The sequence below is a fragment of the Camarhynchus parvulus genome, chromosome 2 (genome assembly GCF_901933205.1).
Source record: "Camarhynchus parvulus chromosome 2, STF_HiC, whole genome shotgun sequence".
Classification (NCBI taxonomy): domain Eukaryota; kingdom Metazoa; phylum Chordata; class Aves; order Passeriformes; family Thraupidae; genus Camarhynchus; species Camarhynchus parvulus.
The window spans coordinates 119,559,859-119,576,917 of record NC_044572.1 but is presented as its reverse complement, the minus strand read 5'-3'; the positions used below and the strand labels follow the sequence as shown (position 1 = coordinate 119,576,917).

Genomic DNA, 17,059 nt, shown 5'->3' with positions numbered 1-17,059 from the left:
ACAATAAAAGCCCAAGACAACAAAACACAAAAAATCCCAAAGCCCTGAAACCACAGCAGACTCAAAAGATCAAAACCTGGCTTTACTGCAGAAAAACAACATTTTCTTGTGTGGCTCCAACAATGCAGAGGAGATGGTAACCAGCTGTGCAGGAGCAGTGCAACATCACCTTCTGCAGTGCTGGACATGGATTTCAGCTGCGCTTTGTCACTGGCCCCGGAACAGGGGAGCTGCTGCCATGGGCAGAGCCAGGGAGGGACACATGTTCCATTTTTCTTGTCATTTCCCTTGGGTGTCTTTTCATAACTACATTCCTGCTAATCAGCTCCACCTCAGAGTTGGGCAGGGCAACTAGTTCCCCTTCAGGCTGCAGAGTGACAAGAAGCCCCTACAGTTGCTCCTTGTTTGATCAACTCTTTGGGTATGAGCACCACAAGGACACACAGACTCACTAAATAAACTCAAGCAAGTGAAATAACACTGTTTACCAGAAACAAGCAAACACAAACCTCAGCTAAGGGGCCATTTGACCTTCAAATACTTAAAATGCAGTGTCCTCTCACTAAGAAAGGTCCCAGCACAATGCAGTGGTGGGGACGTGAAAAAGGAGTATAAGCTTTCTCATAGTTGAAATTTTCCATGCTAGGGCACAGCAACAGCTCATCCAGCTTTTTATCACACATCTGGAAGCACCCAATGCCAGGAAACACCCAATGCCAGAGAGAGTACAAAAGGGAATATCTCATAAGGTCTAAACATCTTCTCTTTATTATGTGTTTTTTGCACTTGCAGACTTTTGGTTCCCTTCAGCTTTTCACAGTCCCTGTCCAGACCCAGATGGAGCAGCAGATAGAAGAGCTGTAGGTTTTCATTCTGTCTGTTTAGGTCAGGGATTGTGGATTCTTCCTGATAGTGTGAGCTCTTTGCTCCTGAAGTATAGGAACTTTACTCCAGTGGGAAATTTCCTCTGTCATTCATACATACTTTGTACCTTTATATTACAGGATTTTTCTCCATCAAGGCTCTAAAACACTTACTTTGCTGACATCCTCAAATAAAACTAGGCATTTCACTTCATTTGCCTTGTTTCTTTAAACCTACATGGTTTACATAGCACCTTAATATATAGATCTGTCTGTTTTTACATATTTGGCTTAATTAGGACTTTGCTAGCACCGGGGTTCTTTTTACTGATATTTTTCCTATTCTTATTTAAGAGATATTTACTTTCTCTCAAGTGGATGATGGCCTGGATTTTGTGTGCTTCTTCACATGACATATTTTCCCTACTTTTTTTTTGTAAACAATTTTCATAATGTCTTCAGTTCACTTTTTGTGACACAGAGCAAATAACAAAATGCAATGTTAAGTGAAGACTTTACTGAGTTTACCTCCCACATCAATTCTGTTCTTCAGAATGCCCAGTTCAGACATTTTCTGAGCCGTACAAGAGTGAGAAGTTGGAACCAGGTAAGGAAAAAATGAAGAAAAGTTAATTCACAGAAGTTTTACACATGTTGTCTAAGAAAATGCCAGGCACTATGGAACCCTTTGGCAGTCCAGCTGCAGTGCTCCAGTGGCATCAGCTACTGTAACCATGTCCCTGCTGGATGCCATTTGCTGCACCCAGGTCTTCCCCCCTCCTGCCCATCACTTGCTCAGCCTACAAGGTCTCTGGGATTGCACACAGATATTCTCCACTGGCTGGTGCAGATTGAGAGTAATGGAAATGAATTGTCACCACAAGTCACAGTGAACAGAAAATAACTGTCTCCATCCAGACAGCAGCTGCAGGACAGGTCCAACAAGTTATTTACTGCTCTGAAAGTCAAAACTGCTGTCTTGAGTGAATACACAACAGCCTTAGTCCCTCCTTGTCCACTTACAACAAACTCTGTTTCTTCTTCTTTACAATATGCTGAACAAAAAATTTGGAAGATGCAGAACTCCATGGATGGAACTTCCTGGAGAAATCAAGTATCACTCAGTGTGCTGGTCCCTCCACAATGCACAGCAACACTGAAGCTGTCAGCCTGGCCCTGCATGCAAGTTAATAACTTTTGCCTCCTAACCCAAGGTGAATTACTATGGAAGTAGGACCAAAGGGTGATCCAACAATCAGGCTTCCAGTCCAGGCTAGAGCAGTTGGAATTAATTTAGTAACTTTTGCCCTGCAACCCATTTCAGAATCTGGAGGAAGCTGCCTGTACCCATTATAATCCCTTGCTGTCTAAAGTGTACTGGAAGTGTAGGCAGATTGCAGCATCTCAGAGGAGATATTTAATATTTGCTAACCAAAGCCAAAAGACCAGGATGGAATAAAGAATCAATGACTATGGATAAATATCTAAAGCAAAATCTGGATGCCTTTGAAGACTTACACTTTTATCTCAGCTCTTAGCATTTATTTCAGGTTTTCCACCCACAAAGTCTTTTTTATTGACTGAAATTAAATATTAATTCACTTTTCAAGCTACACTGTAGAAACCTGATCAAAGGCAAATGGTTACTATAATAAGTAGTAGTTAAATTCTATAAGTATAAAGTAATTTATAAATTTTCTTCTAAACTATAGCACTGAACTAAACATGTCAAAAGGCTCTGGGACCAACTGACATGCACACCATTACACAGACACACCCACAATACATTGGCTAAAATAGTTTATTTTCTATTAAAAGGAATAGAAACAAGGCAGCTGAGTCTCTTAGACTTGTAAGCTTTCAAATCACTGCCAGCATTATTAAATGGGAACATTATTACTAATGGTATGAGAGAATAAACTCTGCCTGTTCTAAGTCTAAAATATTCAAGACCAAATTTCCACAGAAATAAAAGATGTTCCAGGTGAAAGACCTGGATCCAGCTTCCCACTTTGTCAGAAACTTTTTGTGGGACCTTAAAGCAGATGCAGTGAACCTCAGGTCCACATTTGTACAACAGGGCTTCCCTACTCTGTCAAACAATTGTAAATCTCAAATCACTTCAATATTACAAGGAACTCAGTAGTAAAAAAAAAATGACAGTAGGGACAGGTGAGAATATACATCTACTTGTCTGCATTTAATTTGTAAGCAAGGCTTATTAACTTCGCTTCTGACATACAACAAAATGCTCATGCTTTCTTTAATAGATGTCTTTTCACCCCAGAGGTAAGCTTGTGGCACTAAATCTTTACTAGGATTGATTTACACAACAAAAAAGATGAGAATATTCTCAGGCACAATGTAAACCCCTCCCTGGAGTGTCTTGGTTTTGGGTTGATGTGGTGACATGCTGATGTGACTGAGCTCAGCACCTCACTTTGCACGGAGATTTTTGCATGCATACACCCAGCACACACAGAGAAGCTGTCAGTAAACAGGCAGGAACAGCTGTCCCCAGCTTACTTTAAAATTCTGACCTACACAGCTGGAGAAAACACTGCTTTGCTTTCACAGAAGGAATAATCTCACTCGCAAGCAGGCTAGTCATCAGACCTCCTCTCTCAGGAGATGGCTGTCACTACTCTGAAGTTCCTTGCTGTGAATTAAGACATGGCAAACTGGAGACCCTTTGTATGGCCACTGCCTATGACTGAAAGGTCTGACAATAGAAACAAAAGTTATTTGAGATAACGTGCTAAGAATTTTTAAAAAGAAAGGAGTAATAATGCGATGGATTTTAGGAATAAAAGCCCTAATAGGCATTGGGATTTCAATACATGTAGATACTGGCTGATTATATTTCTCCTATTCCCTACCCTGTCCTTGGTCTTCTTTTCTGATGATCTTTTCTAGCCTTAGAGAAATTACCTGGTGACTTGGACTGCCTATTTATTTTCTTTTTCTTTTTTTTTTGCAGCCTTACCATACAAAGCAATGCCAGCTGTACAGCTGACATAGGTCCATTATACAAGGTGGAATTTAATGATCTAAATTGCTTACTTATTCCAGCTAACATGCATCTTACTCCTGATACAGATTTCCTGTCTTTGACACATGACAAGCCAGCCAGAGCTCTGATACCCTGCTATATCCCCAAGGCAGCCTGTCCCCAAAACAGGCTGCAGCCCAGCTGCCCCCAGAGCAAGCCCTTGTGCAGAGCCCTCCACTTGCCCAGGGCTGTTTTCTGGTGAGGCTTCATGAAGCACCAGCTGCAGTGCAGAGGCTGAGCTCTCATCATTACCAAACCTGGTGGCCTGGTGGCCTTGAGGGTTTCCTATGGTCAAAGGACAATATGGACATACACAATATTTGCAGAGGAACCTGAGTGCACTTGCACAACTGGGACTACAGATCTTGTGTGGAAGGGGAAGGAAAGACTGCTTTTGCTGTTCAGACACAACCTGGCTCTGTGCTTTTTATGTTCATTTTGATCTATTATCTTGCTCCCTTTTTTTTTGAGTAAATGTCCTTTAAAACTGTGTTTCAAAATAGCACCCTTAAGTCTAGAATCTACCTTAGCTTAGTGAAAACCTTAGTGAAAACTTACCAAACAATGAACACCAAAGTATTTGACGTCATTGAATAAATTTATCAGCATTTTTCATCCACAGAAAAATGTATCTTTTTTTTTCTTGCACGCTAGATCAGTGTTAAATCAGTGCACATCAGTCAATGGTTGGTTGCCCCTCTTCTATAAACACAGAGATCTCAGGTGACTTAGGTGAACATCCCTCTGGAGGGGAGGTTTCATTCCAGAGATGTTTTAAAACCACAGATATGGTGATATTAAAAAAAAAAAAAAAAGCAAACATGTAAAAATGCTGTGAGATTCTTTTGTTTAGACATAAAAAGGAAATACTCGCTTGACTTCTGATTGACTCCTTCATGCATTTACAATACAGAAAAGAAAAATGTAGTTTTGGATGGATGGGAAAGGAAAAGGGGAAATCCAATTTAAAATCCCCACTCTTCTCTTGCATTTTACTTATGTAAACTCTAGGCGGGTTCAGTACCATTTCTGTGCCCTGAGGTGCTGTTTGTCTGTGGCACAGCACTGAAGAACTGTTCCTCCATCCATCATCACATGGTTGGAACAAGGAAGGATTTCCACATGTGCTCCTGCAACAAACTGATGTGCCACAGGGATCCACGACTGGAGCATGTACAAGCTGCTCCTCCTCTCAGGAACACTCGAGTTCAGCCTAGTTCCCAAGGGATAATACTCCTTTTCACACAATTGGAATATGAGAAAATGTTCAGAGTTTTTGAATATTTTCTTCCCATCTTCCATTTTAAAAATGGAGGGGCAAAGGCATCACAGAGCTTTGCAGCTGTGCCTCCTGCTCGCAGGGACCCAGGTTCTCCTGCTGTTCCCATGCTGCCTTTCAGCCTGGCTTCACAAGCAGGAGACATCTGTCCCTGCCCTGTGCCCTTTCCAGCTGCCTCCTGCCTTCCAGTAAGGCCCTGGGGGAGGATGCCTCCATGAAAAAGTGGCAGCAGCAAAACCCTCCTTAACCACTTAACCACCTCTCCCTCACACACAGCCTCCTTCTCAGGAACATGGGCTTAGGTAAGGGCTGGGTTTTGTTTTTAATTCCAGTTAGAGAGGAAACTGATGCTGGAGTTAGAAATGCTGAAGTTACATTAATCTGAATCATTATTGCTGAAATGCTTCAGACATGTTATCAGAGATTCAGTGGATATTTCTAAGATTCAATGGATATTTCTAAGATTAGGTTTTTCCTTTCAATTTCATACCCGCCTAAACTAAAAAATTTATTTTCAATTAACAACAGAAATCCGACTGAGAGGGGACACCTGTGAGTCAGACATAGCAGCTCTCATCATCAAAGCATCTCATCATCATCAAAGGAAATTAATTTGCTTTCAGAAAAGAGGAGTATTTCAGAAGAGCTTATTCTTCATACAGACATTACTAACATCAGTTACACAATATTGTAATAAGACTTGTCCCACCATTCTGTGTTAACATGCACTAAGAATGCTTCCTAAAGAGCACATCTAGCCCTCATCTACTCCCTCTATAATACACTCATCAAGCAAATTATTTTTCAGTCCAAGAGCTCTCATCTCTATCAGCTACTCTAATTAAAAGACCTCCTCTTCAACTTACTTATTTCATCCAAAACTACACATACAAGTATGTAGCAAACTGTGTTGATTCTTCCTAAATTCAACAGATTGAAGAAGCACTGAAAAGCTAAAAGGAATTATTCACCATTTCACTATTACTGGAGCACCTACAGTATTTTGAGTAAATTTGTTATATGTAGTTTAGAATTAAATCCATTAACACCAACCTCACCATCAGGCAGGAGAATATATCAATCTAAAATGCAGATTACAATAAACTGGTATCAAGTTCACAGAATTATTGACCTGAGTAATGTGTCCACCGTGCTTCAATTCTAAAAAAAGGCTGTAGAGTTCAGTGAAACAGGACTGGTCTCATCCTATGTACTCTTTTCATATTACATATTTTGCCTTGTGTGCTAAATGCAGGTAGCCATAGCCTAAAGAACTTTGAAGTCAATGTTAGTGTTACAACTGAATTCAGTTGTAACACTAACATTAGGGGCACTAACCAAATTTTTCTGTGCTATCATCTCACAAAATGAAACTGTATGCACACATGTATAGACCACAGGCCAAGATACTTTTGGAACAGCTTTTTTCAAATAGCATTTAACTCCACAAAAGAGTTTATATCAAAATTTTAAAGATGACATATGAAAATACAAAAGCTTTGTGAAAGTAACAGAAATGGAAATGAGTTCCCAATTTTTCTCAGAATAAGCCTGTAACACAATTATCAGTCTTCAAAAGAACAGCCTTACCTACTTTATTTTAGCAATACCCATTGTTCTCCAGAAAAACTTCCCCCAAAGTCAAACACACTGGTGGATACTTCAGTGGAACAGAGCAGACAGGTCATCCAAGGATCCTTCAGTAAGCAATACGAAAGGAGGCTACAGTGCTTGGGAAACAGACTATGTGAACATGACTTTGTAACAACACAGCTTGATGTCATTTCTGTCTGTGACAGAAATCCAGCTGACTGAAAGAGTAGGAGAAATTGAACCATCTCAGGAGTTAGCCAAAAATACCATCTCCAGAAATACATGAAATCACAGCAAGCTTGACTGTCCCAAAGCATGTCAGCAGCAACCCCTTGCAATGGGGCATTCTGCGAGTGGCCAGTGGTACCTGAAGCTGTCACTGCCACTCGGTTGTCCTTGGGATAGCTCTGGCCTGTGCCATATTGGAGCTCTTTAAAGCAATGTCTGACCCTTGTGGTTGCATCAAGGGAGACTAAATGATGGATGATTGAAGACAGTGAACTCTGGGTAACAAATGTGCCCCAGCATCCTGCAGAGAAGCTCATTGCTGCCTCAGAAAGGAAAGCTCCCCCTTTATGAGCTGTTTTGTGAAGAACAGCTCTTTTTGGACTTTTCATTATCTTATCTTTTAGAAACGAGGACAGAATAGCTTAGAAAACCCCAGAAGATTTTTCATTAGTTTGGTGAACCACCAGTTTTTAGGCAGAAGCTTAGGGGAGCAGGCATAAAAAGATTCTCAGTGAGGAATGAACTTGAGCCTCAGAGGTCAGGGAAGACTAAACTCAGGAGTTCACCTTTTCATTCAGATAAAAGCTTCCTCAGGTTGCAGGTTTGCATCCCATAGCTCCTGTCTTTCCCTGCATTTTAGAAGAAAACCTGTATGAATATTTACTACAAGTAGCTACATGATGATTTGAAAATTCAGCAAATATGATTCAGGCAGTTTGTAGGCACTTAAATACTGAAAGAAAACTATTGCTCTGATAGCTTCAGCCATCTCACATATCTTCTTGATGTGCAATATTGTAAGCATTTTTTTTTAAATGGCTCAGCTGTCAGTGTTGTACCCACTTATATATAGTATATGTGTAGGATAAACTCCAACAAATCCCAACACTTATTTTGGAAATAAAAGCTAGTCGGTAATATTTAGAAATAATGTTCCAAAGTAACCATGCTTTTCTGGTGCTCAAAAACACCAGAAGAACTGTCTCAGGTATGTTATGTGGAGTACAGGTATTGGCTCACCTATAATGCTGTAACACTCATGTGGAAAGGATACTGCATGCCTATGAAATTACTTAAAATGTAGAACTGTTTTCTGAGTCCCACCTAGTGTAAATCAAATTCACTCATCCCACCTGAAACACTGGCCTTTTTTCATGCTTTCCCAAAAAGAGAACAACCAAGGCATGTTAAGAGCAGACTGTGGAGGCTTCATATAAGGACTGTACTGGAATCCTGTTTTAATCTCAAAGTCATTTTGAAACAGCTGTGCCAGTGTCACTTGCTTGTTTTCAATATTTCCCCAAAGGACCTGGTTTTCAGTACTATGCGTCAAATATTCACATATCTTCATCAAATAGAAAACTCATGAGTCTGCCATATGTCATGATAAATACCATGGGGTTTTTTTTCTGAAGTAAATAACATGCAACAGTCTGTTTGGCTTCCCAGTCACTTGGAAGCAACTTTTGTTGTTCTGCATCTTGCAACAAAATCAGAGAGCCAAACAAAGGCCAGTTTGCAGGGGATCATATAGATTTGTTTTGTCTCTCAGCTCTGCAAAAGCCAGACAGAGCCTGTTTATCCAGACAATAAGATGCAGCCCTTTGTGTCCCATAGATTATGTCCAGATAATGTTTCATCATTTAATTCATTACTGTATCTCCCTGAAATCTGATTCCTTCCAAATATCTTACATGAGAGAAGACAATACACTGGCAGCTGCTTATAAAAACATGGAACGGAAATGCAACATTTTTAGGACATCTGATCTGCCTCTGAGTGAAGGGAAAGGCACAACAGCCTGGTCTGTCCCCTCAGGCATTACCCAGCTTAAGTGACATGTCACAGCTGAAAATCCAGCTCATGAGATGCCTCTGATTTTGTGAGGGGCATGCTGTAATGCCCAAAGCATCACCCTCCTAACCAGAAATACTGCAGGACATATTTTAAAATATATATACCATTGATGCTACTCTACACTCAATAGATGGTAACAGCATAAAAAAGGGATATGAGCAGTGGTAAAAGAAGCTGTTGTTGTATTTAAATTACTCTCCTAAGTTAAATTAAGTTAATTTGCTCTTCTAAATTAGGGATGCAAGGTGCTGGGGTAAATTGGAATAAATGCTTTCTATCCATTATGGCAAAGGATAGCTGCTCTCATGCAGATGGTACCTGCTGGTAAACCACTGTAATATCATATATCCCAAATTCTAGTAGGTTTCTCTGTGCAAGAGCTACTGTGTGATTCTGTGAATGGTGTCACAAGTGCAGGCATATTCTCGTCATTACTGTAAAACTTTGTTTTGCAAAACATTACCAGTCAGATATTACCAAATATGAAAAATGGATATCCCCAATTTTAAAAATAATTATTCTTGCCTTTTCTCCCTCCCTTTAACAAGACTCTTTATGAATCCCCTTTGATTTTCCTTAATGTATCCATTAAACCAGAGTCAGGGAAGCCCCTTTAGCACAGCTACAGAAGTAAAGTTCTCATCCCTTTGTTCATACAGGGAATGGGGATATTCCCTGGTGCCAGCACTTGATGCCAGTGATGGACTGTTATAAAATGAGTCACTGCATCTTTGCTTTTGGCACTGCTTCCACAATTTCAGCATCTGTTTTACTGAGAATTAAGTGCCAATAATAAGCAAGTGGGTTCAAAGGACATTTTACTCTTTCCAACAGCAGTTTTTAGTAAGTTTTTTAATAAATTTGCACACCACTGATAAAATCTCAGGGCTGAAGGGAACCTGTATGTAACTGAGGTACTGAACACCTCTGAAACAAGACAGATCAGATGGTAGCTGTATTCCCATGACACCTTAAACTGACCAAAAATGCTGAATCATGGGTTACATGATACTTCATATAAGAACTAAATAGAAGGCAAATAATCTTTTAATGACCAGCTCAGCAGTGAGCATATGTAAGCTCTTCAAACAAAATCAATTAGCTACTACCAGTCTTCTTTGTTCCTTGATATAATATCTATTGAAAAAGCAATAAATTCCCTTATCTTTCAAGACATTAAAACACTTGAGTTATTAAATATGAATGACTAGGATCCAATATAATCTCCTTGTCTTACAGTCACATTGACTGACTTTATCGTTTGGCACAAGAAATAACTTCACCTTAAAAGCAAAGTGTGGTAATGAGTCTCCTTGGAAGAAACAACTGTGAAATGAAAACACCTATTTATTACCAGTGACCATCCTCTGTGCTTTGGTGTAACTTATTTTCAGTGGTCAAATTTCTATAAAGTATTGGGAGTGACAATGCAAACGATATTATTCCTGGTAGTCCATTCAAATAAAGGTTTATGACAGGATTGCTCCCAAAAATAAATTTAAACCAGAGGTTGGACAGAAGTTCAAGGCACATATCAGCTAGAAAAGAACACTTTTCTCCAATGAATATCCTGCCCTGAGGTATATCACAACATACCAATAAGCTAAGTTTTTCTAAAGTACTTTGAGTGTATATGGTTACCTTCATCCCAGAAGGAACCAGTAGCATAGCATTAATTAAGGTTTACCCCTGAATGAACACTGTGACAATCCAATTTATGAGGACTTGCAAAGGAAAAATGAAGTGTCCTGTATGACACTCTGCTCTGTTCTGGTCATGCATAGTGACTCTGCTAATTTCCACTCACTCTAAGACCACTTTTAAGCTGCTCTACAAGGAATAGGCATGAGAGTCAGTGTGAATTATACATAAGACAGCTGAAAGTAAGAATCAGGCCCCTAATGTAAAATAGATGTCTTGTCTTTCTTGGCAAGTCACTGTGGCAAGCCCAGCCAAAATGCACTTGTAGCTAAAGAAATATTGGTGGCCTAAATCTCCTCTTGTGTGCTCCTGCTTTTTTTTTCCCCACCCCAAAGGAATTTTTGTTCACAAAAGGGATTAGTTACTCAATACTGCACACAAAGTCCTCACAATTTCCAGTCAGGCTTGGATAATTATACCTTCTGTAATCCACAATCCACTAGTTAGCTGATAAATTAGTGTGCTTTTTACAAAGTAATACTCATGTTACAATTTGTAACACAAACCAAAAGAAAAAAACCTCTGAAAACTAACCCAAAGAAAAACAAAAATCAATAAAATAAGGAAAAATCAGCCCTGCAGTAAAACAAACAGAATTAACAGAGAACACTCTCAACCCTATCAGGTTTCACTTTAAATACAGCAAACCCCATACTGCAGAAACACAAAGGCCAATGTTTTACCCTTTTCTGCATGTACATCAACAGGGGTTATGCAAAAATTCAAGGACAGAATGTGACTGAATAGTAATTTTTAAAATTACTTTGTACTACCTTTTATACCTGATCAGTTAGTAGTCACACTGAGTTTGATGCAAATATTCATATGAGAAAAAATAACTTGCATAAGAAAGAACTGTAGAATCAATCACAATCAATTACATCCTAGTTGTATTCAAAGGGGCAATATGGGATATAAAACACAAATTGGAAAATCTGAGTGATATTTGTTGATAATGTTACTGTAAGGTAATTAAAATATTCTTGTGGATGAAAGGTGATAAGTCACTATCAGATATCTTTAGCCAGACACAGGGTCTTTGTTACTCCTGGATATTCCACTTATTTCTCGTCTCATTCACTCTATATTTACAGTAAAACATCTTGACTAGAAACATTCCATATTTATTTAGGATTTAGCCCAGAAGAGCTTCATCAGTATTAAAAACCAGGGAAAATAATCAGGCTGTTGGACCCAATAAGCAAGAATGAAAGGAAGAGCTCGTGCATTAACACTTTGAAAGACATACTAAATGTATGGGTTCATTTGATTCACACTCATTCCAAAGTAAGGCTCCTTTGATTTTGGGAGCACTGCACAAAACAATATACCTCAGACACAGCTGACATTGGCTCAGGTAGGCGCTCTCTTAAAATGCCAGTTCAACAAGGTGCTGACCATAAACACTGATGCAATCCAGCTGCACAAAGTTCACAGCTGACTGAAGTCAGTGCTCATTCTAGTATCTGTTGAAGACTTTTATACTACTGACTTTTATACTACTGACAGGTTGGTCAGAGCTGCTGCTGCGCTAAGAAGGATGTTATAGGTCTAACAGCTGCAAATAAAAGACTAAATGATGGCTGATGGCATAAGTAAAATATTTTTTTTTAAAGACAGTTTTCACAAACTACTGGTTACACAATAAGTATAAATAAATGCCTGGTCTAAAAACTCAGATGTTGTTCTGGACCAAAGAATGCCAGACACATACAAAACTCTGTGGTTTGGAGACCAGGCTTTGGGACTTCTCTGGGATGTAAAATATGCAAAATTCCTGTCCTTCATAAATCCCAGCACTGCTTCTCATTCCATAGCACTGTACATGTCTGAAATGGCTGTACTTCTGCACATCTTTATCTTAATCCTACTTAAAAAGCTTATGAATGAGAGCACTGGAAAATGGAGGCAAATCCTGTTTTCCTCAGCTGAAATGTCTACTGAATTCACAATTATTTACTGAATTCCTGGGATGAGGACAAAGCAAGAATAGCTGTGCCTCTAATATGGTAATTAGTGACTGAGATGAGGTGCACATATGCATTTACTAAATAGAAAAAACTCAAAAAGTTAAGTGTGCCTGTACTGTGCAACAGTGCTTGACCTATAATACTACTTTTTTTACTAGCTAAACATAGTTTTAATTTCTTGCCACACATTTTTCTTGCTTTCTCCTATTTATTGTGGCATACCCTGTAAAATACACGCTGCTCATTCACTGTCACCTTGCTCTGTCTCACCTTGCTGTAAGTGAAGTCAGTGGAAAACCTTCACTGACCTCGAAAGGAGCAGGATTTGTCCTGAGATGCCTAATCCAAAGCAGGACTCCCTCTTAATTCAGTAAGCTTTGGATCAGACCTAGAAGCGTTCTTAGCAGAATCAAGAAGTGGCAAGACACAGTCACATATCAAAACCACATCCGAGTATTTATCTCACATTTCTAATCTTTGATGTGAAAGGGATTAAAAAGCAAGCTGTTCCTGCCAACTGCTTGGATGCCACACAGGGCATAAATGACTGAACAAGCACCTATAGGATATTTATGCACATTCATATGATTTCATTTCTTCAAAAGGCAGCTAATATTTGAATTTGATGCTTATGGTAGTATTTCCTCACTTGCTTCCCAACTTGCCATTGTCAAAATCCCACCATCCTTTCTACTCTTACAGAGGAAAGAAGATGGTTGTGCCTCTCGTCTCAGGACAAACTAGAAACTTATTTGACCAAACACAAAAATGAAAAATCTAAAAGAGATCTTATCTAAACGCATCAGACAAAACCTTGCCACTGATCCTAACACAGTCTGTTTCAAAATGCATTCAACTGATTCCACCATATCTTGTTGTATGTTACCTAAGGTCAAATGTGTTGTGATGGTCTTTGCCCTCCTTTATGTCATTCAGCCAAGTTTCTATAGCTCTCTGAGTTGCCATGGGTGTATCTAACTATGATTTTGGCTCATATATGTATTTACAGACTGAAGGTGACTAGATAGAGAAACTGACTGTATGAATTATGGTGATTTCTAACTACCAGAACCACAGAAACCACATCAAATGGCATTAACTTAGACAAGAGGCAATTGAAATAATGAAAATCATTAAAACATGTATACAAGTGCAATGTGAAACTCCCTGTAGCAAGAAAGATCTATAATATTGAATCAAATTAGAGCATGAAGGGAAAAGGAAATAAAAAGTTAAAAAATAATTATTTAGACATCTGGGAAAATTGAAGAAACAGCCACATCTATCTGCAAAATCTGAGGAGAAATCTGCTCAGAGTGACCAAAGGGGGATTTGCTTTTAAGCAAATGCGTGATGGGGCATTGTGTAAGTCATCAGAACAGTTTGATGAATGGCAGGCACTCATGCAAGTTTAACCATCCTAGATTTCTGCATGTATTCAAAATGCAAATGAATGAAAGCGAGTCACAGGCAAAGAATGTAAAAATCAGTATATTACTTTTGTTTTATTCATCTGCTTCATCTTACTGTGTTGACTCCTACCTAGTCTTAGGAAAACACTAATTAAGCATATGTCTCAAGCCTTAGAGACAACTGCCTTGGTTTCTGTATATAAAAGAGGAAATATTTCACAAACAAATCTGCCTGCTGGATGTCTCTGAGGCAGCGTCCATGGCCAGGTGATCTCCCAGGTCGCGTGCAGAGTGTTTCAGCAGCGTGGTTCAGACAGGATTTCCTCCTGCCTGCATCCAGGAGGAGAGGTCTCTTATGGAACACACTGATGACGTTTCAAGGCATGCAGGACTGAGAAGCTGGTCCCTGAGTCCTGCAGGCAGTGCAGAAGCTGTGTCACAGAAGTGCTGGCGGGGGCTGATGGATGTTAGCTTGCACCAGGGGATCACGGTGCGTAACACGGCCTCCCTGAACCCTTTTTGGCAAAACTTACACCCATCTGCTTCCCCTCTGCTCTTTCTCCTGGAGAGGAACATATGGCCCAGAATATGTATCTTGGAAGCAGAAAATTTATTCATGTAGTTTTCTAAAATATTCTGAATAAATTTATTCATGTAGTTTTCTAAAATATTCTGAATACTTTCATTTTTCTCCTATAAGCTTTTATTCCACTTACAAACCTTAAATTCTGCCACAACATTTTTTTTAATAAAGTAAGTTCCTGGCTTAAAAAGTTAGGTAGCTCACAATGAAAAATGAAAATTTAAAAAAAATGTGTATTTTACCTCCATAGTAAGAGTTACTATTGCAAGAAAAATCTTTGCCAGAATTCTCATTTTTTGTCCATTGCAGCATCATATTTAATACTTACCTTGGTCCAAGGGCATTGCATCCAATAACAAACAACAACAGAAGAAAATAAAGCCACAGTTAAGCTTAACATGAACATCTAAACATCAAACATTTTAGAGTCATTCAAACTGGAGTTGAGCTTCCAAAATTTACCTCACATTAATTAGTGCTTCACACCACAAACAGAACAACTAAGTTCCTCAAGATGCAAGAAAATCTTTCCTTTAAATACCAGTACCAACATCTGTGTGTGCAGTGCCATTTCCACAACCGGGGTAAACTTTTCCATTGTACCAGTGAAACTTCAGCCAACTTCCCTGTTTGGAGACAGCAGAACTGGACCCAGGATTAATCTGAATTTCTTCTCACTTCTGACTAAATATATATAAACTTTACACATCTATATTTGTGTGTGTGTATACATGTTTAGAACATATACTTGTTTATATACATATACCTGTATACACATAAATATGCATGCATATAAATATCTATATGCGTTAATATTTTAGTACTTTTATACAAAACACTCTAATTCTTGATTGCAAAAATGTAGCATAAGAGAAAACATGCCATAATAAAACCATGCCAGACTCTTTGATAGCTTATCCAGCACAACCCACCAAACACTGACACAGCACATATGCAGTGCCTGTAACGGGACAAGCAACACTGAAATGGATGTTTGTCATAACCAAATACTTTTCTAACAAGTAGATAATGTACTCTGTCTGCATTTTCATTGAAGTGTTTCATATGGAGTCCATTAAGAATCACACAGATGTTTCTCATCACATGCAGCAAAAGCAAAGTACAGTACAGTATAGTAGTGGCCTAAAAACTGAACTCAACAGGGTTCCTTCTGCTGATTTCAGTGGGTTTAGGACATATTTGGGTGTTTTCACTTAATGATATGTAGATTTTTAGGTTCTTATTTTCTCTAAATATTTTAGTGGATGTTGTTGATTCCTACAAGTCAAATGCATGGGTCGTGAAACAATTTTCTACTGTCTTTGTATTAAGCCTATTGCTTATCCTACCTTTGCTGCAACAGATGAGTTGGGTTTCTCAAGCAAGTCCCAAAGCTTCTTCCTTTTCTCTGGGCAGCAGGTATTATCAAACTCTTCCCCTTCTCTCTCTCGCAATGTCTCTGCCTCTCTCCTCAGTTCCTCATTCATTTGCTCTTTCTTTTGATGGTATCTTGCCTGGCAGCAAGATTCTAAATATATTTCATCAATCCCCCAGTAGTCAAGCTCCTGGCCAAAAGAGAGAGCACACATTTCTTCCATCATATGTAGTTTCCCTGTCCTGTAGAAATTCAAAATGGAAGTAAAAGCTCCTGGGTGTCGATCAAAAAAATACTCATTTTCATTGAGATTATAGTCATCACATACTTCTAGCAGAGATTCATGGGTATTGCAGTCTCTGAGTTTTCCCAATCGTGTCCTTGGAAGTCTGTCCAAAGTCCTCCACAGCACTTCATGGTTGAGTCCACCGACATTTATTTTAACTCTCCGTGAGCAGGCTTTGCTCCTAATGATCTCCACTGGCTCCGGAGGGAGAGAAAGGGTGGACCTTGAAGACTTTTTGGTGATCCCTGGTGGAGCTTTCTCAGCCATTCTGAAAAAGATGAAGTTGTAACACCAGAGTCTGCAGGAAAATTAGCTTGGAGACTACGAATATTTGGGCAGAATCCTCTTCAGACTGACAGCTCCATTCCTGAAGCTAAAAAGGACAAAAAATTAGAATATTGCCAGGTACAATGCATCCTCCACTCTCTCTCTCTCTCTTTTTCCATACTTTCATATGCAGATGAAAATTTAATGATTGCAATTTACCCTCTTTATAGTGACACTTTGTGGTAATATCCAGAAGCACTGGAACAGCTGGAACAGCTAAGAGCACTATGTATAAGCAAAGGAAAAACTCACTGGAATTCCTGTATTTGTGAAAATCAACTGTTACAATTTGTACAAAGGACTTGGGTTTTTTTCTTTTTTTTTTTTTTTAAGAATCAGTTTCTGATGCAGCTGTGTTAGCTTAATCTGATTACTTATCTTTTAATGTGTGAGGTGTGCAAATGGAAAGATTATAGGGATATCTATAAGTAAAGACATTCAAAAATTCAAATTTGGGAGATACTGAAACTGAATAAAGCAATCACAGCATATCAAAATCTTCACACTAAACTGTTTCCCTCCTTGTCCCAATT

General features: G+C 39.0%; 1 protein-coding gene across 1 annotated transcript in view; it reads right to left on the bottom strand.

The window, feature by feature from the left end:
* KCNB2 (potassium voltage-gated channel subfamily B member 2) overlaps positions 1-17,059 on the bottom strand; it is a 184,382-nt gene that overhangs the window by 150,845 nt on the left and 16,478 nt on the right. Inside the window, exon 2 of the mRNA XM_030971175.1 lies at positions 15,888-16,572. Within this exon, the coding sequence (XP_030827035.1) occupies positions 15,888-16,466 (579 nt within the window). The 5' untranslated portion in view covers positions 16,467-16,572. The remainder of the gene's footprint in view (positions 1-15,887; positions 16,573-17,059) is intronic.